We start from the raw sequence: 22,798 nt of genomic DNA on the forward strand, positions 1-22,798 counted from the left end.
CAACATTACATACATTACATACACAACAACTGTTATGTGACATTATGTGTCGTTCACAGGGCCGTATTAATGCACAGGCTAGATACGGCTGCAGCCTAGGGCCCCCCACCTGTCAGGGGGCCCCTGATTGGCCAAAAGTGAAAAATTGCAGAATTGTGACAAGATTGTAGTCAATAGTGGTGCTGAGCACAGTTGGCAGACATGTTATCCTTAATTCCTATCGCGTACTTATGACACCGTCTATGTAAATTTGGCTCGAAATTTGGCCCCACAACAACCTGTAGCCTAGGGGCCCTAGGCCATCTTAATCCGGCCCTGGTCGTTCAATTTTCAGATTGTCATGACATAGGCCTACAAATAGTGTCAACTTGATATAGGCCCTACCAAACACCAAATGACATATTACGACAACTGTCATAAACATCAGTAGCCTGATAAACCAGCCTAAGACAAGATGTTTTGGCGTACAGCGAATGCCGCTGGTTTACTAGGCTAAAACATCAGTAATGTGTCATTAACGTCCCTGACATGTGTCTTGTCATTCTCACGCCAGTTACATGGCACCCTCATATAAAGTGTTAACACACATCTTGAAGGTTTTATGCACACGGTGCCTTCTCTCCCCAAGCCCCGCAGGGGTCCCAACCCCCAGTTTGGGAACATCTACTTTCATTGCTTACACATTGATTACATAGCCTATTATGACAAAGACAATGTCTTTGATCAAGCTGTATTCATTTAACACAGACACACGCACACACACACACACACATGCGCTCGTGTGTGTTCGCACGCGCTACACACTACTTTAGGAGCAGGGCACCAAGGTATGGCAGAGGCGATACAGTGTTTATATATGTTCATATCTTAAAGCTACCCTTGAACACCTGTCGACTGTGCTCTAATAATCCCTGCATGTTGAAATAGGCTGAATTTATCCTTTAAACGTGGCCCTTGGGCCAGAATATTGCCCATAGTGTAACTCTCTACCTCCCTCTTGTGGCCAGATCTGAAGTTTCAGCCAGTCCAACTGAAGGTACCACACACAGAAGCCCACTCCTGGGCAAGCAGGTCCCTCAGTCCAGGTAATGACCATTGTTATAGTATAACAGTACTGTGCTGTGTAGCCTCATTGACTTCCTGCCCCCCAGGAGCCACTAATTTTATTCAATGTTTTTGTGACTGTAATATCCAGGTAATGGATACTGCTTGTGCTTTGGTTAAAGCCAGCTACAAATGAAAGTCGATGATGAAGAAACGTTTTTCTATTTTTGGGTACTGCTAAAGTGAAAATGTTGTGTAAATGATAGGCATCATTCCAGCTGCAGACTAGGACAATATGTTCTTCAGCTTACTTTCCCAACGTGATGTTACGATCACAATTCCCATATTTAAATTACACTTAAAGGGAAACACTCCACCACCATGGGCCTATACTACAAAGCTGGTTCAGGATAAGTTAAGGTTAAGTTAAGCGGTAAATCATCTAATAAAAGAGCCTGGAGTCATCATTTTCTTGAGAAAAGCTCTTGTATTAGATGATTTACCTCTTAACCTAACCTTAAAGGTGGGGTTGCAGGTAAGACATCACGTTGGGGGAACACCCCCAGGATTCTAAGGTTCTACATAGGCTCCTATGAGCCTGCGGAACCCCCAACGTGATGTCATACTAGTACATATTCTTAAAATGGTTAACCTGCAAACCCACCTTAACTGATCCTGAACCAGCTTTGTAGTATAGAAGGCCCCATGTGTCAAATTCTATAAGCAACAACAAGCACATTCACACATTCATTCATTTTATTTTGGTATAATGTACATACAGGTATTTTACAGAGGTGTATTAACTACATAATATTAAAAATATACACGGTTGAAAAAGAGAGAAAAAAAATAACTTTTAAACTGCTCAAAGTGACAAACTGGTCAAAGGACCATGACAGTCCAGACGTGTGATTTAAAATGTACTACAAAGGTATACAAAGGTGTCAAAGGCAGTACGATTTTTTTCACCTGACCTCATCAAAGTTTGAACTGAAACATACCATCACACAGACACTGATGTTAGGCTATTTGACCAGAAGATCATTTCTGATAACATTGTAGAAAAGGCTGGTGACTGTTGAACATCATCAAACTACAAACAATCCATTTGTACTTCAAAATAAAATCTCAACATGCATGAACAGTCCATTTGTTTTCAGTGGAGTACTGCAGTACTTCATAATCATACTATTCACAATCATACTATTCCTAAAACAGCCACATAAATACAAATATGTCAATGTGAAAATGCCTCAACGCAAACATTGATCAGAAACAGAACAGCAAGATGCAGGGGAAAAAAACACGACGCAGAACATGAATGGCTATAATATGCATGTAATATATGGTCAACTTAAAAGCAGTGCATTTTTACAGATATATTGTACTCTTTATTTTGTCAAACTATTTATAGAAGAAACCTGATAAAACATTCCATACACTGATAACCGTCTATGACTAAAACTTAAGTGTGTAAGGCTATATTTGTTGAACTATAAAATCCTGAGAAAGAAAAAAAAGCACTTTAGTGAAGGCAAGTAAAGTGACATACACTACAGATATTCATTCATAAGGCACCGCTCCTAAATAAAGGTGTGACCATGAACTCTGGATAAAGCCCAGACTCAGCAAGGAGCCACCATTGGAATACTATGGCAGTGTGGACAGTGGTGTAGTCTACATAGAACGCAGGTATACGGAGTATACCCACTTCAACATTTTAGGGGCTTCAGTATACCCACTTAAAATGAATTGATCCATTATTTAGAATAGCATAAATATATACAGTATACCCACTTCAAAAAATACTTGAATAGACAGTATACCCACTTCAAAAAAGTAGACTACACCACTGAGTTCGGACGCAACTGAGGGCTGCCATTCAAATGTAAAGAGAAACCCTGCACACTGTCCATTCCACTAACAAATTTTAATATAAGTTAATTCAATTTTGTTGGTGGAATGGACAGTGTGCGGGATTTCTGTACCCTTGAACAACAACCCCACAGGGATTAATATCCTACACAACTGTCCCACTACAGAGGTGTGCAAAAGCCTCATTTTGAGGACGCAACTGTGGGTGTAATGTGTATTCCCAATGGTCTTACCCTACTGCGTTGTTCCTATTGCAAGTCTCTACAGAGATCGGTGTACAAGTCAAGCCTACGCCCACCAAAGACCACAGGTGCCTCGTTAAAATCAACACACTGGATTGTCAGAACATGTTTTGGGCAGTGAAGTGTGATTCTAAAAAAAGGCAGGCTGGTTTACAAACTGCTGTAACAACATTGTATGCCTAACTTTGCTGTAGCTCAAGGGTATTCCAAGAGTGTGGTTTAGTAGTGAACCAGGTTAAGTTCACCTGCAGGTAGTGGTAAATCACCTAATAAAAGAGCCTGGAGTTTGTTAATGAAATGACTCCTGCAGGCCGTCTATTGCAGCTTTACCACTTCCTGCAGGTGAACTAACTCAGGTTTATCACTTTGCCATGTCGCGATTTTTCTTCCACTCTCTAAACTTGACCTTACAAACAGGCCAGCAGCTGCCATATACATGTCTGCAACAAGACATGTATGCGGTGCTATAAACGTCGTCCCAGGCTTATCACTTAACCTGAGTCCAAGATTAGCACTCTCACCTGCACGGGACTAGTCGGGGTTAGCAAAAGTCATTATCAACCTTTAATCAGGCAACGAGGAGAAAGCAGATAGAACGTGTCAAGCAAAAACATCCCAGAATAATCAGTGACCTATAGAGTTTAGAAGTATTGATTATGGAACAAAAAGGCCATGTTAAAGCTTAAAGTGATTTTTGGCATAAGAACCAGGCGTCGTGTTGTGATGACATCACTTTAACAGGTCTGCTGTACGACAAGACTGGTTTCCACATCCAAGTGTGTCGTCACTCTTGCTTTTGGTTTTCCTGTTAAATTCTGAGGTGTCCTTATTCATGTTTGTGCAGTAGTGCAGTTGTCGTCTCTTACGAGAGGCTCACGGTTACTCTGCCTGTGAGTGCGCACTGGTCTTAAGTCAACATGTGCGTGTAACAGGGCCCTAAATTAACTTTTTTTTCACCACCAGCCAAAATGGCTGCTAGCTTTTAATCTTACTAGACAAACACACACTAACTAATGGGTCTTCTAAGTAGCTAGTAAGTTGGTCTTTTCTACAAGCCTGAAACTGAAATCTCACCAGCATTTGGCCGGTTGGCTGGTGTTCATTTAGAGCCCTGTCGTGTAATAATCACTTCCATTTCTGGCAGTGATCGTTGTGCACCAACTAAGTCAGCCATTCATGTCTGTAAGTAACCTCAAGTCCACTGCGGTGGGGATGGCATTCTTTAACAGTGAACGAACAGTACAACTTTGTCAGCACCAAGTATATAAAAAGAGTACCTCAAAACGAACTGATCTTGAAATAATATAGCTGGCAAGAAGACACTGCCGAGGTATTTTAAGAGTGATGTGGGAACTGGGAAGCATAAAAAAAAAAAAACGGTACCAGTCCGTTTTTTTTCTTTTCTGTGCCAAAGTGACGAGAGAGAAGAAAATAAAGAGGGAAAAAAGGAACATTCTGCAGCATGTGCTACGAACAAGCGTGTCACTGGCTAGCCCTCCCTCCATAGTATCTTCAGCCGAGGAAGTTACAGTAGGCCTTCACTGGGTGCAGTCTGGCGACCTGGTGGAGGATGTTAGGCCTTCACTGGGTGCAGTCTGGTGACCTGGCCGATGCCTTTGGTGACTCCCTCTCTGAACAGCAGCTTCGCCCCCACCTTCAGGTATTCTGGGTGCTTGATGAATTTGAACTGTACCACCGCCTTCTCGCCGGTGCGGAGCTCCTCCTGTCAAACAGAGAGACATGTTGTGAAGCATGTGTGAAACAATGATATAGAAGTGGAGGAGACGCGCTCACACTAGCGCCTAATGACTCTCACAGCTTCAGCTGGGTGTTGATTCCCACGTAACTTAAACCATAAATGAATGAAGGAAGCAAAGGACAGCACTCTTCAGATTCATAAGAATTAAGAAAAAAAATCGGAAGAGTGCTGTCCTTCACAATTCACTTCCTTCAAACAATGACATTGATACAGGAAGCGCGTTTAAAGTTATAAATGCAATAAATTTAAAGCATAAATGCAATTTCATTGTGTGCAGTGTGCACTCGTGTTCTGTGGCGTGCTGTCACAATGACAATGGGAGTTGGAGTTTCCCAGTTAGGCTTTCATTCACTTTCAACTTTAAAAAGAAGACAATCCGCACACTTCAGGTCTTTTGTGCAAAGAAGCTTTACTTGACTTGCAAGCTTTCGGTCCTTAGACCTTCAACATGAACTGATGAGGGTCTAAGGACCGAAAGCTTGCAAGTCAAGTAAAGTTTCTTTGCACAAAAAAAACCTGAAGAGTGCGGATTGTCTCCTTTTTGTACAGAAATTTCTACTGAATCCTGCACCTTCTAAACAGATGAGCGGTGGCCTATCACAACTTTCAACTTAAAAAAAATGTGCATGCACAAAAGTCTTGTGACATGTGAAACGCTGCAAGAAGCGACTCACCTTCCCTTACATTACATTGCATTACATTTAGCGGACACTTTAGACCAAAGCGACTCACCTTCCCTTGCAGGGCCTCCACTGTGGCCGTCTGTCTGACGTTGCCCACGTGGACGGTCACCTGGAAGCCCCTGTGGAAGGTCTTGGCGTGGAACAGCAGCACGATCTCCGCCTCGAACAGCCAGCAGATGGTGGGGTTCATCTCCGGGCTCACCATCACCATGCCCTGGCCAACCAGGAGACAGGGATTTCATTATTGTTATTATTTGTAACAACAAAACATCTGATTCACAGTGAGCAATGTTGTTTTAAATGTAATATTCATCCTTGGTATAATCAAAGAGGTTTTTGAGCTGGAGGAGAGAGAGAGAGAGAGAGAGAGAGAGAGAGAGAGAGAGAGAGAAGGGGGGAGAGAGAGAGAGAGAGAGAGAGAGAGAGAGAGAGAGAGAGAGAGGGAGAGAGGGAGAGAGTGGGAGAATGAGAGAGAGTGAGAGTGAGGGTGAGGGGGAGAGTGAGAGTTAGAGTGAGGGGGAGAGTGAGAGTGAGTGCGAGAGTGAGAGATAGAGTGAGAGAGAGTGGGAGAATGAGAGAGAGTGAGGGAGAGTGGGAGAGAGTGGGAGAATGAGAGAGAGTGAGGGGGAGAGTGAGAATGAGAGTGAGAGAGAGGGTGAGAGTGAGAGAGTGGGAGAATGAGAGAGTGAGAGTGAAAGAGAGGGGAGAGTGAGAGTGAGAATGAGAGAGAGTGAGAGTGAGAGTGAGAGGGGGACTCTCACTCCCCAGGAGAGTCGGAGAGGTGCCGCACCATTTGCTCCATGATAAACTATCTTCAAGGTGCACAATGTTTAATTTTTTTCTTTACACATGCCAGGTTTTGTCAGTGGCAGTGTGTGGGACAATTCTTACATCCGAATGACAACCCAATAATATCCAACGCACCTGTCCAACCTACAGAGGTGTGTAAAAGCACTCTTTTTTGAACAGGTGTTGCCACAGCACCAACCTTTCGAAGTATGGAGCGGTCGAAGGATTTGGTTTATTACTATACAATACAATATCCTTTATTTGTCATTGTGACGAGCACAACGAAATTGAGTATTCCTTTTTGAGGAAAAAAAATGGCACATGTATAAAAAAAAAAGCCATGCTTTTGAAGCATAATTGAGTCCTGTAATGGCCGCTGGGTAGAAACTGTTTTTCAGTCTGTTATCTAGTATTAACAACAAAAAATCTGATTCACAGTGAGCAATGTTGTTTTAAATGTAATACTCATCCTTGGTATAATCAAAGAGGTTTTTGAGCTGGAGGAGAGAGAGAGAGAGAGAGAGAGAGAGAGAGAGAGAGAGAGAGAGAGAGAGAGAGAGAGAGAGAGAGAGAGAGAGAGAGAGAGAGTGAGAGAGTGGGAGAATGAGAGAGAGTGAGAGTGAGGGGGAGAGGGAGAGGGAGAGGGGGAGAGGGAGAGTGAGTGCGAGAGTGAGAGATAGAGTGAGAGAGAGTGGGAGAATGAGAGAGAGTGAGGGAGAGTGGGAGAGAGTGGGAGAATGAGAGAGAGTGGGGAGAGTTAGAATGAGAGTGAGAGAGAGGGCGAGAGTGAGAGAGTGGGAGAATGTGAGAGTGAGAGAAAGAGGGGGAGAGTGGGAGAATGAGAGAGAGAGAGAGAGAGAGAGAGAGAGAGTGAGAGTGAGGGGGGGACTCTCACTCCCCAGGAGAGTCGGAGAGGTGCCGCACCATGACAAACTATCTTCAAGGTGCACAATGTTTAATTTTTCCTTTTTTTTACTTTACACATGCCAGGTTTTGTCAGTGGCAGTGTGTGGGACAATTCTTACATCCGAATGACAACCCAATAATATCCAACGCACCTGTCCAACCTACAGAGGTGTGTAAAAGCACTCTTTTTTGAACAGGTGTTGCCACAACACCAACCTTTCGAAGTATGGAGCGGTCGAAGTCCCCCAGTGCCAGGGTGGCGGCCTGTCCAGCGCGCAGTACTCGGCACGCCAGACGGTTCCTCTGGATGCTGCAGACCGTCAGCCTCTTGAACTCTCCCTCCTGCGTCGGACCCACAACCAGCTGCTCGCCCTCGCGACAGATACCACTACGGGACAGATTAAAGAAGAGAAAAAGAGCGTCCAGCAATGAGATTGCTTTTCTGAGTAATTAATTGACTGATTAGATGCTCATGAAAATCAATATATAATACTGGACAACAAACTCAATAACAAAAAAACTATCACTGAAAACCCACTGTCACACAAACAAATCTCTTTCGGTTCCATGGTTCAATCTGGCCATGTCCTCCAAATGTGTGTGCAGTAAGTCGATTGTACAAGTATGTCCTTGATTGTAAGTCGCTTTGGTTAAAAGGCGTCTGCCAAATGTAATGTAATGTCATAATAATGTAATGTCATGTAATGCAATATGTGAATGTAGCGGACTTGCAGCCTACCTGTAAAGAGTTCCTCCAACGACGGTTCCCACATCAGGAACTGTGTAGATCTCATCCACCTAGAAGCACCATACATGTTAAAATGAGTTAATTAGGTTATAAGACATCAATGTAACATAAAAGGAGAAGTCCCATGTGAGGAATGAGGAATGAGGATCTCATCCACCTAGAAGCACCATGCATATTGAAAAAAGCCAATTAGGTTATAAGACATCAATGTAACATTAAAGGAGAAGTCCCCTGAGAGGAATGAGGAATGAGGAATTTGGATACCATAGAACAAAAAGCAAGTCAGCTGGAACATGACCTAAACGGGGCATATAGAATGGACATTACTACATGTACTTCATGCCCTATTCAGTTAGTCTTAGAAGATCATTATTATAGAATCTACATTTCATCAACTTTTTCTTGAAAGACAAAACTCTATGACGCTATGGATTGATAAACTAGTTCTCACACGATGGTTGTTACCAACCATCTGGAACATTGTCAATGGCTTAGCTCTGGAAAGGCCTGGGTGTGTTCAAAACAGCTCGAATTTGATTGGAGAATTCACATGGCTTTTTTGGAATCACGTACTACTTCAACCACTGACTTGTATATACCCCGTACCGCGATCCCGCCCCACGATTCTGATTGGACAGGCTGTGAAATATCTGATTCTGTTCGGGCTCGTCTAAGATTCCAGACCGTCGTGCAAGCTCACGAAGTTTAAAGAAAATGTACGAAGCACAAAGGGTCTGCGTGAGAGCCAGGCTACTGGATTTAGCCAAACCACAGGCAGATTGATTAATATACAGTATGACCCCATTTACAGAACGTGCATATGTGTTTTTTTCACAGAGATGAAGTGCTGTTAAACTGGGTGTGTCGTTGTTAAGGCTCCTACCTGAAACTCGGTCAGCTGCTGCATGAGTTCCTCCTGCTCTTTGCTGTTGCTGAGTGGGGGAAGGATATTGCAGAACACCTTCAGCAGGTCCAGGTTCTCACCGGACACGCTGGACAAGGTGAAGATGGGCGTAATGCTGAAATGACATGAGAAAACACAGGAACGGATGTGTTAGTATTCAGAAGGGAAAAAATTACTAATTTAGCCAAGATAGCACAAATATGATGCTGATATAGCAGGAACAACACAGCAAAAGATGTGTTACACTCAGAGGTGAAAAAGCAGGCATGTTCTGCCTGTTACGCTTGTTATAGATTCACTTACCTGAAAAGATAACCCAAACGTGACATCCAACAACACACTCCACAAACTAAGCTCAAGATTGCCCTCTAGTAGTTTCTAGTTGTAAGTGCAATTAAAAACAGCAATCATCATTAACAACAGTAGCCATCATCAGATCATTAAAAAAATCAAATAAGTTTTTGAACAATTTTGAAAATTACACCAAAATCCACACAGTGGTTTGTGCAATCCCGCTAATCCTGTTCCTGAAAACTCAATAGTTATTGTGTAAACTTAATCCTGCTAACTGACAAACAGACCAACATCAAATGTACCCAAAACATATAACATGAGACCAGAGGCAGATGATGACACAGACTGGGTTGTTTTTTTCTTTTCTTTTTGTTTCTACCTGGGGCACTGTGCAAACTGCTGCGCTGTGGTGATAAAATAGGCATTACTCACTTAGTTGCACTTGAAGAAGGACTAAGGTCTGAAACGTTGTGCCATTCGCACCTGTGCCAATGACACGCGCACGCATCCTCTGCTTTCGTGTTTTTTTCTTTTTTCTTTTTACCTGGGGCCCTGTGCAAACTGCTGTGCTGCGGTGACAGCAGGGTTTTTACTTTCTGCACCAAGGTTTTTCCACCTGTGCGTGTTTAAATTGCGTGATAAATTATAAATGTCTGCAACACTGTTTTTATTGCACTTGAAGAAGGGCTAAGGTCCGAAACGTTGTGCCATTAAGTAACTGGAAGCATTAACAGTGTTTCAGACATTCATCATGTCCTTCAGTTATTTTGTTTTGTCCAGCACCTGTGCCACTGATGTGCAAGCATTCTCTGCTTTTGTGTTTTCTTTTTTTTTTTCCTTCGGGTTTCAGTAAACGCACACCGTTTGAGGTGCGACGTTGGTCTTATTAAATGTATCTGCATGAAGTTCTGAGTGTGCGACGACAATTCTTTTTCTTTTTTTTCTATTTACCTGGGGCACTGTGCGAACTGCTGCGCTGCGGAGACGGCGTCGTCGGCGTTGCAGACCTGCATGGGCACCTTGTTGCATCCCGGCTGCTTGAGGACGCGCTCCAGCTGCCGCAGGGTGCGCTCCACGGTGGCCCGCGTGCACAGGTCCACCTTGCTCACCACGATGAAGATCGGCACCTTCAGGGCCATCGCCAGACCCAGGTGCTCACGCGTCGTGCCCGCTGTGGTGTGGTGAGGAAAAATTAAACAATAAAAAAATTAAAAAAATGTTCAATCTATATTACAGTTACCTTGTTTTTTTTGCATTTGCTGAAAATGTCCAACAAAACGATTTATCAAATAAATAAGTAAATAAATGTAAAATAAGACCTCTGACATTATGCAGAAAAGAATCTCAAAATATCAAAAATCTTCACTTGAAACTAAACTGAGGGAACTCTATTTACCTGTTTTAAAAGTGTGTGTTCAAAAAAATATCCATGCATTTGTAAGCTTAAACAGGGGTCAAGACACCTAACCAAAACCTTTCATGATAAACAAAACATTATGTATGATGCTTAAGTTTTTAAGTTGGCAAGGGAATATTTCTTTGCATTCATTATGTACGTACTGCACTGAATGAGATATATGCATGAAGGGCCATGCGGGTACTTTGCTTGTGAATGTGCGTTAGGCCCCTTTTTGGGGGAAAACAAACCGAATGTCTCATTAACTTACATGCTACATCGGCTAGCCTAAATGAACACAGTCCATGCTTCAGCCACCACTGTTTTGCTATATGATTTGAACAGCCGACAACACAACACATTTTCGGTATGTTGAGCATGAACAATGCTAGTCTACAGGTCCTTGTCTTTAATTTATTCTTTCCCAATGTTTTCCCCCAAAATCGGGCGTAACGCACATGACACACGTCACGCCCTTTATGCGTATCAAGTGGTATGGTGGTAGACCAACGTACCAATGCCTGTGTTTGCGCCGACCACCAGCATTGCGAAGTCTGGACAGTAGCTGGTGAGGCCAAAGATGGTGGTCTTCAAGTACTTGTGATGACCGGCCAGGTCGATGAAGGTGATCATCTTGGAGGCACTCTCGCATATCTCCTCAGCGGTCCGCGACTCACTGTAATTCACCACCTGGCCACCAGGTGTCAAAACAAAAAGCAAAAGTACATTTGTGGTGTAATTAAAACACTAGCACATGATATTGTGTAGCTGTTACACCAATTAAATCCATTGTACCGAATGAGGTGGACAGACTGTATTATTATTACTGGAAAACACAAATCTGATCCAGCCAGACATAGCTGATCACAAGACATGTACACTGGTCTACTGGTTACTCAGATAAGTTATCTGTGTGGGAAGGAAATTGTGGTTGTTTTTTCTTTTTACTTTTACTTTCACTTTTGACACCTCTGGCACCTAGCAACACAGAGTGTACACATTACATAAGAGGGACCATGGCTGTATCTATTCTCCACACCCAAGCCAAGCCCTGTAGGACAGTAGGGCAAAGTCTAATCAACGATACTATGGATCCGTACACTTATATAGAAAGAAAGACAGTACAAATGTGGTGCAGGTCATAGAAACGCCTACTTCATTAGTAATGTAAGAATAAAATGTAAAATAAAAACTCAATACATATAATATATGCCATGTTTTGAGGGTCCGTCTCCCTCAAATTAAGCATTCAAATGGTAAACATGGCATGTGTGTAGAAAAAAACCTCAAGCTCTTTATTACCTCTCCTTTGCTATTGAAGCCCAGGATCTCGAAGCTGATGCTGGACGTTCGCCCTGTCTGGATCTCGTGAAGATGTCTGAAGAGGTTTAGCCGTGCTCTCCCCCGTCCGTTGTCCAGCTCCCCTTGCGTTAGCACGCCCAGCAGTGTTGATTTGCCAGAATCAACGTTTCCAAGCACTGCTACCCGGAGGTCCAAAAACTAAAAAGGTACAAACGCACAAAACATTTTTACTTTTCATTTTTGTGTAATGATTTTATTGACATAGCCTCTTTTATATGGGACATTTAACTCTGAAGTAACCACATTTAATTCTCGATAAAACTTAATTCTGCTTTAAAAACATCATGTAAACACTTCCCGAATCGGAATTAAGCTTATTCAGAATTAAATGAAAGTGCAATGTAAACTCGACGAAAAAATAACTTTAATTCACCAGAATTATTAATTCTGAATTAAAGCCATCGTGAAAACTTGGCCACTGACATTAGTCCCACAAGAACACTAATGTGAAACGGTATTATTTAAATCCGTCAACTAGAAATCCTACCTGTTGGTCGTCGGGAACTTTCCTAATTAGGACTTCTGCGATTTTGTGAGGTACGTCAGAGTCGTAGTCCACCTCTCGCTCTGTGAGGACGGTGATGTCAGCCCCTACCCTGGAGGAGAAAAGGATAAAACCCCATCAGCAGCTGGAAAACACACGGGACCACTACGTATCTCAAGTGTATGGGTAGTTACGCAGTCATGGGTAATCGGTTAGGATCAGGCTTGTACGAAATTCCGAATTGGATGACTTTCAATTCAAAGTAATGCCATAATACCAACACTAGGTGGCGTCATTACCTTGAATTTCTTTGAATGTAAGCTACACCACCCATAGAGTTCTTCAGCGTTGACGTCAACTTGTATGCGGCGTTTGGACTTCCGGTTCTATGGCGATTTTTTTACATTGCAACACGCCATAGAGATTCAGGTTTGGCAAAAATATAAGTTGCACGCCAACAACGAACATTAGCGTGTCCCCGCATCCCTTTCTCATTAGTGGAACGGATCGTATCATCATGTTGGTGTATTCACATGTTAAATCATGACGATTATAATTCAATATTGCTAACCCCTTTCTGATCATTAAAATTTCCGAACTACATGCTTTCCTTTGGTTGCCATGGGTACAACCCTCCGCACGTACATGACGTTAGATACAGGCGCCGCTTCTGTAGTCGCCAAAAGTTTCCGGGTTTAGCATATGGACGCAACATCGTATTTATGTCGAAGTTTGACACAAAATGATCAACCATGTCATACCTACAGCCTATTTTTAACACCCTCGACAGTTTGCGGGGGTTCGCTAAGCGCGTGCTTGCACTCGGAGCTTATTTGAAACTGGCCCCTATTCATTCCCAATGGAGGCCGAAAGCCGATACGAACCAGGAAGTCCTTAAATGCTAACATGAAAGACTACAATCTACTACATGCTTCCGCGTTACTGAAGAACTCTATTGAAAGTACATAGAACACTACCACCTAGTGTTCATATTATGGCATTACTTCTGAATTCAAATTCATCCAATTCGGAATTTCGTACAAGCCTGGTTAGGACGCCATTGGGGCTGCATCAATGCAATTTCATTGTGTGCAGTGAGCACTTGTGTGCTGTGGAGTGCTGTGTCACAATGACAATTGGGAATGGGAGTTTCCCAGGTGGGCTTTCACATATGTAACTACTTATTAATATGAGACTGGATCACAGGCCATCTCACTCTGGGACAGCACCCTTGTGCCATTTAAAATGACTTTACTGAAAAGAAGACCTGTTGTACCCTGTTGCATACATGTACATGTTAGTAAATATTAATAGTTGCTCGACTAGAGAAGTGCATACATACACATAGGATGAGGCAGACAAACAAAGCAGTGACTGTGTAAAACACAGTTTGAGGTATCCGGGTTATTATACGTAGATGAACTAGCAAGGAAAATGAAGAGGCCAAATGGTGTTATGATGGAAGACCTACAGTATAAAAGACAATGGGATAGAGTAGTAGAGTAGAGTAGAGTGCTTTTATTGTCACTTTATAAATGTAGTGAGATTATGTTTAGTAGCAACCCACAAATGCCCACAAAATAAAGATATATTAACAGTAAATAAATAATATATAAAAAATCCATAAAAATCCATGTGCATCTCACAGTATCGATAGTCCTGAAGAATTGAGGGGGGGGGCAGGTGACGTATTGAGTTCAAAAGTCTAATGGCAGTAGGATAGAAACTGTCCTTCATTCTCGTAGTGCGGGCACGCAGAGTCCTAAAGCGCCTGCCAGATGGTAGCATGGTGAAGAGCCTGTGACCAGGGTGTGTGTGATCTTTAAGGATGTTTAATGCTCTGTTTGTGCAGCGTGTATGGTGGATCTCCTCAAGTGTGGGTAGTTGGCATCCAATGATTCTCTCTGCTGTTTTAATGATGCGCTGTAACATCTTCTTGTTGTCGTGTGTGCAGCTGGTGTACCAAGATGTAATGCTGTATGTAATTACTGATTCAATTGTACATTGGATATTGATAATAGTGGAATAAGAGTGCAGAATTCTGTGAATATTAGTCTGCTTTTCTCCCACTATTTAGAGACATAAGTGGGTGGATATCATGGCATATCAAATGAATGGTGACTTGGCAGTGTCACTGCTGGACTAATAATCGCAACTCATGTCTGCTGCTGTAGGTATTTATCTGCTGCATCTAAGTGTTTATCTATTTGTGACTAGGCCATCCTTATGACTCATCTCTACCGTCAACAACTGTGCTTTTTCAAAGTGGGACACGCTCGCCCGTTTCCGCGTGCTCAGATGCTTCTCCGGCTAATGTAAGTGCATTTCTCAACCTTGCCGATCGATGCAGTGCGTCTTGTATTACAATATGGACAATAGCTTGTCTATCGCTATGGAAACCACAGCACGACTATAGCCCCTTTCCATTTACAAAACGGAAAAAAGGAAAGAAGACACTATCTGCTCATCTATTGTTTTGGTTACATTTTTGCCAATGATTTTATATACTGTATGTACACTGATTATAGAAGTCATCAACCGAGTAAAAGGAGAGCGAGTGTGTGAGTCAGTGTATAATGTATTGTCCTTCAACACAAGTGTGTGTGTGTGTGTGTGTGTGTGTGTGTGTGTGTGTGTGTGCATTATTTTTGTCTCTTTATCAGACAAGACCTCCAACCACTTCATAAAGAAGGGTTCAGGCCAGGCAGTGCAATTACCCTGTGTGTGTGTGTGTATGTGTGGGTGTGTGTGTGTGTAAGTGTGCATGCGTGTGTGTGTGTGTGTAAGAGTGCATGCGTGTGTGTGTGTGCAATTACCCTGTGTGTGTGTGTGTGTGTGTGTGTGTGTGTGTGTGTGTGTGTGTGTGTGTGTGTGTGTGTGTGTGTGTGTGTGTGTGTGTGTGTGTGTGTGTGTATGCGCGCGCGTGTACGTGTACGTGTGTGTACGTGTGTGAGAGTGAGTGCGTGCACCTGTATGTGTACTCCATGTGTGTGCGTGTCTGAAAGTGTTGTATGATGTCCCTGACTGTCTGTGATGTCTGCGACCTACTTCTCGGCCATCCTGTGCAGTGTTTTGAGCGAGGCCCTCATGTCTTCCTCCGGCAGGCCCACCGCCATCCCGTTGTCCTCCACCCCGATCTGGTACACCGCCTCCCCTTTGCCTTCCTGCAGACGCCACTTCATCTGCGTCGCCAGGTGCTCAAAGCGGTACTGCGTGGGGTTCACCAGCTTCAACTGGGACACATAGAGAGTGTTTTAATATGCGACCTTGCCTCCTCCACTTGCCTCCTCCACTTGCCTCCTCCACTTGCGCTTGGATCCTCGTCCTGCCTTTTTTAACCCTTTGATGCCTGATGTTACGTTGCGCAACATTGGCCCTGGCGCCTGGAGCTGCATTACGCAACATTCAGGCTCATGAGATTTTAGACAACTTTATTAAAAAGCTCTGTTTGCTTGAGATGAATGAACACATTCCAATGAAAGATGAGGGTCTTAGCGTTTATATTCAACTTAGGGCATATGTTTATGTGCTTCAGAAGCTGAGATATTTAGGTTTTTATAGGCTGAGGGCAGCTTTTCTTAAAAAGGGCTCAGGCATTCAGCACCCTTTTTTGCAGGTGCCTTAGGCATCAATGGGTTAAACGAGGCTGATGTTGTTTGTTTCCTATGAGTGCATATTAATATGCGACCTTGCCTCCTCCACTTGCCTCCTCCACTTGCTTCTCGTCATGATGACATCACTGACAACAGCATTATATTTCAATATCTTGCAAAAGCTCAATTGTAAAGTCTTTTTCTCGTTTGCAATTGGGATGGTGAATGAAAAACAGTCCCTCAAAAGTTGTTGTGGCGAGGCTGACAGCTGGGAAACTTTATCGTTTTCTCCACGGAGGAGGGGCCAGGAGGCGGGACGAGGAGACAAGCACAAGTGGAGGAGGCAAGGTCACATGTTGGGATGCACCCATAGGAAACAAACATCATCGGCCTCGTTTAAACATCAGACATTTAATTCAGAATGAACGCAATTTCATTAAAAAAAAGAATTAACTCAAAGCTTTATTCCGCTGTGTAATTGAAACACCTCACAATCCTGAATTAAAGTTCGATGTAAACTCGACGGAACTACTTAATTGTGAATTATTAATTCGGAATTAAAAACGTCACGTAAACGTGGCCATTGTCTCTACATGGATCATGATCATGAAATGGGATTGGTTCATCATATTGATCACATTGGAATAATAACGATGGGCTATAAATTGTGGCCTCAGATTTTTTTTTTAAATAACCATGTGGCTAAAACCAGGCTAAATTTAAAAAATAGCAACTAAATAGCAATTTACGATGCTCATTGAGGTTGTCCTACATCATGTTCATAATCCAAAATGTAAGTTAAGCATTGAAAATCTACTGCATATTGTGGCTTAACCCGTGCGTACGAAATAGATGAAGGTTTGATTGAGCAGTTTTAAGACTATGCTCTGCTCAACTGCAGAAAATGTGCAAAATTATCAAATTCAACATGCTCACCTTGTATTCTATGTTTCCCTCTTCAGCCTGAAATAGAACAATAAATTCATAGTCATTAGAGCGAATGCGACAAAACTTTTTGAGATGAAAGGGACAAACATGAAAGGAACACAAGTGAAAACAGTCATTTCCCCTGAAGCAAGCCTGTAATGTCATTACTCTCTTCAGAATAACTGGGCTTTGGTGTTTGGGTCATAGAGATAGGCTAGAGCAGGGTTATTCAATTAAAATTCACTGAGGGCCAGTTTTTCAAATTCCCTCCAGTGAAGGGGCCGAACATAGTCTGTATAACTACGAGCAGCATGCATGGTGCCTGAGGTTAGGGTGCGAAACAAGCGGATAGCTTTCCAGACACAACAGATATTCGCTTCTGTAGGCCTATTTCTCAGTAGCCTTGTGATGGTCTATTTATGACACTGTTTTAGGTAAGATTTCACTCTAACACTTCAGGTTGGTCTCCTGTGCATTCACGTTAGTGATCGCAAATTATGTACGGCCACAGATAACACACATATTTGTTTTCATTTTGTTCTGACCTTATGGGGGGGCAGAACTTTGCCATACAAGGGCCGCATCTGGCAACAGGGCCTCTATTTGAATAACCCTGGGCTAGAGAATCATGTTCTGTAAGGTGGCATTGTACAGTCTCGGGTCACTAAGTTAATTGATCTTTTTTACACATTATAACAATGCTTTAATGAATGACTGAATTAATGATGATTCAATGAATAAAACTAAATGCTGCAAGGAGCTATCCCATATCTCCACACATTCACAGTGAAACACCCCCGCCTGCACACTCTTCAACCTCTGATTGTTGGAAACTGCTGTCAATCAAAAAATGAGCTGACGTGGCTGGATGTTTAGCATCTTGCCCCTTCTCACTACATGAATGTTTGTAAACATGAAAGTTATGCATGTTATCCACCGCAACTGTAAACAAAGCAAATCTCACTGACCCATGCAGACAGACAGAGACAGGTGGGTTTGCAAATTTCACACGGCTATTTTTGAACACTGTGAACACAGACATAGGAGCTCCTTTTCTTACTAACGCCAGCCCGTGTAGCCACAGATTGCACTTGCACTGGACATTGTGTGTCCAATTATGCTAATTAAGATTCTAATGATCCTGAATTGAAAACTCAGAAGGTCAAAGGGCAGAGTTCGGCTCAGCAGGGTTCCAGCGTAAATACAGTGCCCTCCATTATTATTGGCACCCCTGGTTGAGATGTGTTTTTTAGCTTCCAATTATTATTATTTTTTTCTAAATAATATGGGACCTTAATGGAAAAAAAGAGAAAAATCCAACCTTCAATACAAGTGCATTTATTCAGTGGGGAAAAAATCCCACATAAAGAAATAATTATTTGACATCAAATAATGTGTATCACAATTATTAGCACCCCTGTTGTTAATATTTTGTACAACCCCCTTTTGCCAACAAAACAGCACATAATCTTCTCCTATAATGTTTCACAAGATGGGAAAAGACAGAAAGAGGGATCTTCAGCCATTCCTCTTTGCAGAATCTCTCTAAATCATCCAGAGACCTGGGTCCTCTCCTTTGTACTTTCCTCTTCAGCTCACCCCACAGGTTCTCAATGGGGTTGAGATCTGGGGACTGAGATGGCCATGGGAGGAGCTTGATTTTGTGTCTGGTGAACCATTTCTGTGTAGATTTGGCCATATGTTTAGGGTCATTGTCCTGCTGAAAGACCCAGTGACGACCCATCTTCAGCTTTCGGGCAGAGGGCAACAGATTTTGATTTAAAATGTCCTGGTATTTCAAAGCATTCATGATGCCATGCACCCTAACAAGGTTCCCAGGGCCTTTGGAAGCGAAACAGCCCCACAGCATCACTGACCCACCCCCATACTTCACAGTGGGTATGAGGTGCTTTTCAGCATGCGCATCTTTCGTGGCACGCCAGACCCACGTGCCAGTGTTTGTTGCCAAAAAGCTCAATCTTGGTCTCATATGACCAAAGCACACGGTCCCAGTTGAAGCCCCAATACCGCTTGGCGAACTCCAGACGTTTGCGTTTATGATTGTGGGTGAGGAAAGGTTTTCTCCGTGCATGCCTCCCAAACAGCTTGTTGGCGTGTACACAGCGCATGATGGTTGATTTGGACACTTTGTGACCCCAGGATGCTACGATTTGTTGTAATTCTGTAACAGTGAGCTTTGGAGATCTTTTGATTTCTCTTACCATCCTCCTCACTGTGCGTGGTGGCAAAATAAACTTGGGTCCTCGTCCAGGCTTGTTTACCACTGTTCCAGTTGTTTTGAACTTCTTAATTATTCCTCTCACAGTGGATATGGGCAGCTGCAGTTGAGTGGCAATCTTCTTGTAGCCTCTGCCTGACCTGTGAAGGTCGACGCACATCTGCCTTACTTGTATGCTGTGTTCCTTTGTCTTTCCCATGTTTAAGAGTGGATAAGAGAAATGGCCTCTGTGTCACGTCATATTTATACCCCAGGGAAACAGGAAGTGATGAATTACTAATTAAATGTTCCTACATACTCTGGTAAACTTTGTAAACTACTGTAGAAATGACAGAAATGCTTCAATTATAATTATTTCCTGGGAATTGTTAAGGGTGCCAATAATTGTGGAACAGGTGATTTAATGAAAAATAATTATTTTTTAGTCAGGGATTTTTTTTATTTTCCTACAATTCATTTGAGTTGAAGGCTACATTTTCCTAAATTTTTCAGTGTGACAGTATTCTTCTGCAATAAACACTGAATTTATTTTAAGGCTTTTAACACATCTCAACCAGGGGTGCCAATAATTATGGAGGGCACTGTATAATGCAACACCTTAGTGTCAAAAATGTCCAATTGATGACCTGTGAAGTTGCTGATAACTCAGCAACCCTTCATTTAAGGCAATCTTTCTCAAAGTGGGGCGGAGGCCCCTCTAGGGGGGCGCAGAGGTATTGGACGGGGGGCGCGTGAAGTCAGAGAGTTTTTCTTTTTTAATACTTTTCTGCTTTGCCATTAAGTCAACACATTCACTTTACAATCACAATATATTCATTAATTTATTAAATATTTAGAGAACATCAAAGGTCATATACGTGTATATTAGGCTCTAATAAACTTTACGAAGGCCTATTTATTTATATTTTCGTAACCATTTTGCTCGAGGGGGGCGCAGACAGACACCCTTCCTCTGAAGGGGGGAATGGCACGAAAAGTTTGAGAAACACTGATTTAAGGTATTGTACATTTTAAGAGCTCAGAAAAGCCAGTATACAGTATATGGTGTCACTGTAGCCTGTTACATTCTGTGCACCTCTTCCTTACCTCTGGATGCTGTGTATGTCCCTACTTATCAAATCAATACTAGATTTTGGGCATTTCTCAAAACTCTAGTGCGCGCACTTCCAAGTGTATCAGCCTAATTAGTCACGCCCAGTGATTGGATACTCTTTATTAGTCTCGCCCAGTGATTGGATACTGCGCAGAGTTCACCAAGGAGTATCCGATCACTAAGCAGGTCTAATTAGGCTGACACACTTGGAAGTGCGCGCAAAGAGTTTTGAGAAATGTCCCTTGTATGGCAGTCAGGCTACTTACTCTTTCACTGATAAGACTAAAAGAGTTCATTACCAAACTCCTGTCCTCGACTTGTGCTTGTGGCCTTAACTTACACTTTGCTGATGCCCCACCCCACTGTCACAACAACTTTTGAGGACAACTTTCAACAGCTTGGTTGCAAATGAGAAAATTACCTTTGAATTGCGCTTTTATGAGCTATTGAATTAAACTTCCATCATCAATGACGTCTTGCGATTTCATCGCGAGGCCACAAGCACAAGGGAGGATGGGAGATTGGATAACGGTATTTACCCATAGTTCTAGCCCAGACCAGAAAGGGGACACTTATTGCACTTATGATTTTGCACTTTTTAATTTCATGCAAAACTGTATTTGGTTACACACACACACACACAACACACACACACACACACACATATACACATATATATATATATATATAATACATGTGTAATTACATTTCTAGTTCAATCTAATCTAATGGTCTTTGGGGCAATTTGAGAGCAACATAGGCATGAAGTGCACTTGCTGATTGGCAAGGCGTGCAGTCAGCTGCATTGTAAACCAACACTGGCTACAAAGTGCTACTTGAGCTTGAATTTCAAGCGTCCAGTAGTTGGGGACAGGCCATATCAAGTTGACCCATGAAGAAAATAGAAGTTGACCCACAAATATCACACTGCATAGAAGTGTAACACATCCGCCAAATACCATAACAGCACTGTCAACATAGGCGCCCTGAGCATTAAATTGCATGATGCAAGCTTGATCCGAAATGACAGAGGCAGAAATCAAAGGGATTATTTTTTTTCTGTGAAACAAAACATTGCGCGATTGGCTATTCAAATTCAGGGCGGGTTAAACGTTGTCGGTGATTGGACAATTCGTGTTGGACACGCCCACAACATAGCTGAATTGACAGCTTTAGCAATCAAGCACATACTTCGACCAGAAAACAAAAATATAACAACGCATACACAAAACTCCCTGAAGTATTGTAGCACTGAAGTCTTTTCGTGTAACGTGTCAATTTCTGGTCTTTCAAGATTTTGTTTTAAGGAAAAGAGCATTGACTTTACTGCTGTGCTGTTAGCCTACTGTGTTTACATACAGGATACAGGCTGAACTGGCAGTTAGCCATACTTTATAAGCAAAACAGTCACAACATCTTGAGTGTTGTTGACATACAGAACATAGTATGATGGTTGTAGGTCGACAAGCATAGCAAGAGAACAGAAAAACAACTCGTACAGCGGCAAGTTGCCACTTGGCTGAGAGCGCCAATCAGCTGTGAACATTTCAGGCAGCCAAGAGCTAATATCGGATGTCAACCAGCTCCACTTTTCTGGAGCTATAAAAGTTGCCACCAGCTGACTAGAATATTATGCAACATTGTCGTGTCGTGTTGTGGTTGTGGACTTGAATCACCTGCAACTATGTAGGTCAAAATAGTTTTCGCTGCTAAGTTAAAACGTCGAGTGGTCTATGAATAGCCGACGTCCAGGGTAAACAGTGAAAATGCAATGTCAAGCAGCTAACTTTGGTCAAGGCACACAAAGTCACCATAATAGCTTTAACTATAAAATCGCTCAACACAACAGTTTTTGAACTCACCTCTGGAGGTAGGTATGGTGGATTGTTGCTGGGTTTAAACTGCCGCGTAGACCGACTCTTTGTTTTCTTTCCACTCTTACAAACCTTTTTGGAAGCCATAATTCCGTAATTTAAACAAGAGCCCACGCCCTGTATAGTCGATTTACACCCGGAACATGTTCCGAAGAGGTCTGCTACCCGTGTGTCCATATACGGGCGACGGTTCTGGACGTTTTAATGAAATAAAGTTGAACTAACAGGCGGAGTAAACATGAGAAGGAACGCCCGACCACTGCGATGTGAGCCGAGGACTAACAGGTCGAGCTGCTAGCCTACCATACACGACCACTGACTGGTAACAAAACACAGCGCCCGCTTGCCCGAGCCAGCAGTCTGTTACGTCAGTCAGCTGCGATATCAGTAGGCTACGTCAGCAATTTTGTCTTCTTGAGACATTTGAAAACACTTGCCTGATGAAATGTAATGTTTTGTAAGGGCAACGTCTTCTTTCTTGTTTTTTGGGCGGTGCACCTCACATGAGAAAATCGTTCCCCAATTGAAAGGGTGTTTTTTGTTTGTTTGTTTGTTTGTTTGTTTGTGCAAAGCACGCATTCGCGTT

General features: G+C 42.7%; 1 protein-coding gene across 1 annotated transcript; it reads right to left on the reverse strand.

Moving 5' to 3' along the window:
• Positions 1-1,786: 1,786 nt before the first annotated feature.
• Positions 1,787-22,545, reverse strand: LOC134441397 (GTP-binding protein 2-like). The gene is made up of 12 exons (XM_063191687.1): positions 22,201-22,545; positions 17,016-17,042; positions 15,535-15,719; positions 12,490-12,598; positions 11,943-12,140; positions 11,156-11,330; positions 10,196-10,415; positions 8,930-9,065; positions 8,038-8,096; positions 7,515-7,686; positions 5,653-5,817; positions 1,787-4,884 (listed from the first exon to the last, which is right to left on the reverse strand). The coding sequence occupies exons 1-12, from the start codon at positions 22,387-22,389 to the stop codon at positions 4,735-4,737; spliced, it is 1,785 nt and encodes a 594-aa protein (XP_063047757.1). The 5' UTR covers positions 22,390-22,545; the 3' UTR covers positions 1,787-4,734.
• Between the last annotated feature and the right edge of the window lie 253 nt (positions 22,546-22,798).

The sequence above is a fragment of the Engraulis encrasicolus genome, chromosome 24 (genome assembly GCF_034702125.1).
Source record: "Engraulis encrasicolus isolate BLACKSEA-1 chromosome 24, IST_EnEncr_1.0, whole genome shotgun sequence".
Taxonomy (NCBI): domain Eukaryota; kingdom Metazoa; phylum Chordata; class Actinopteri; order Clupeiformes; family Engraulidae; genus Engraulis; species Engraulis encrasicolus.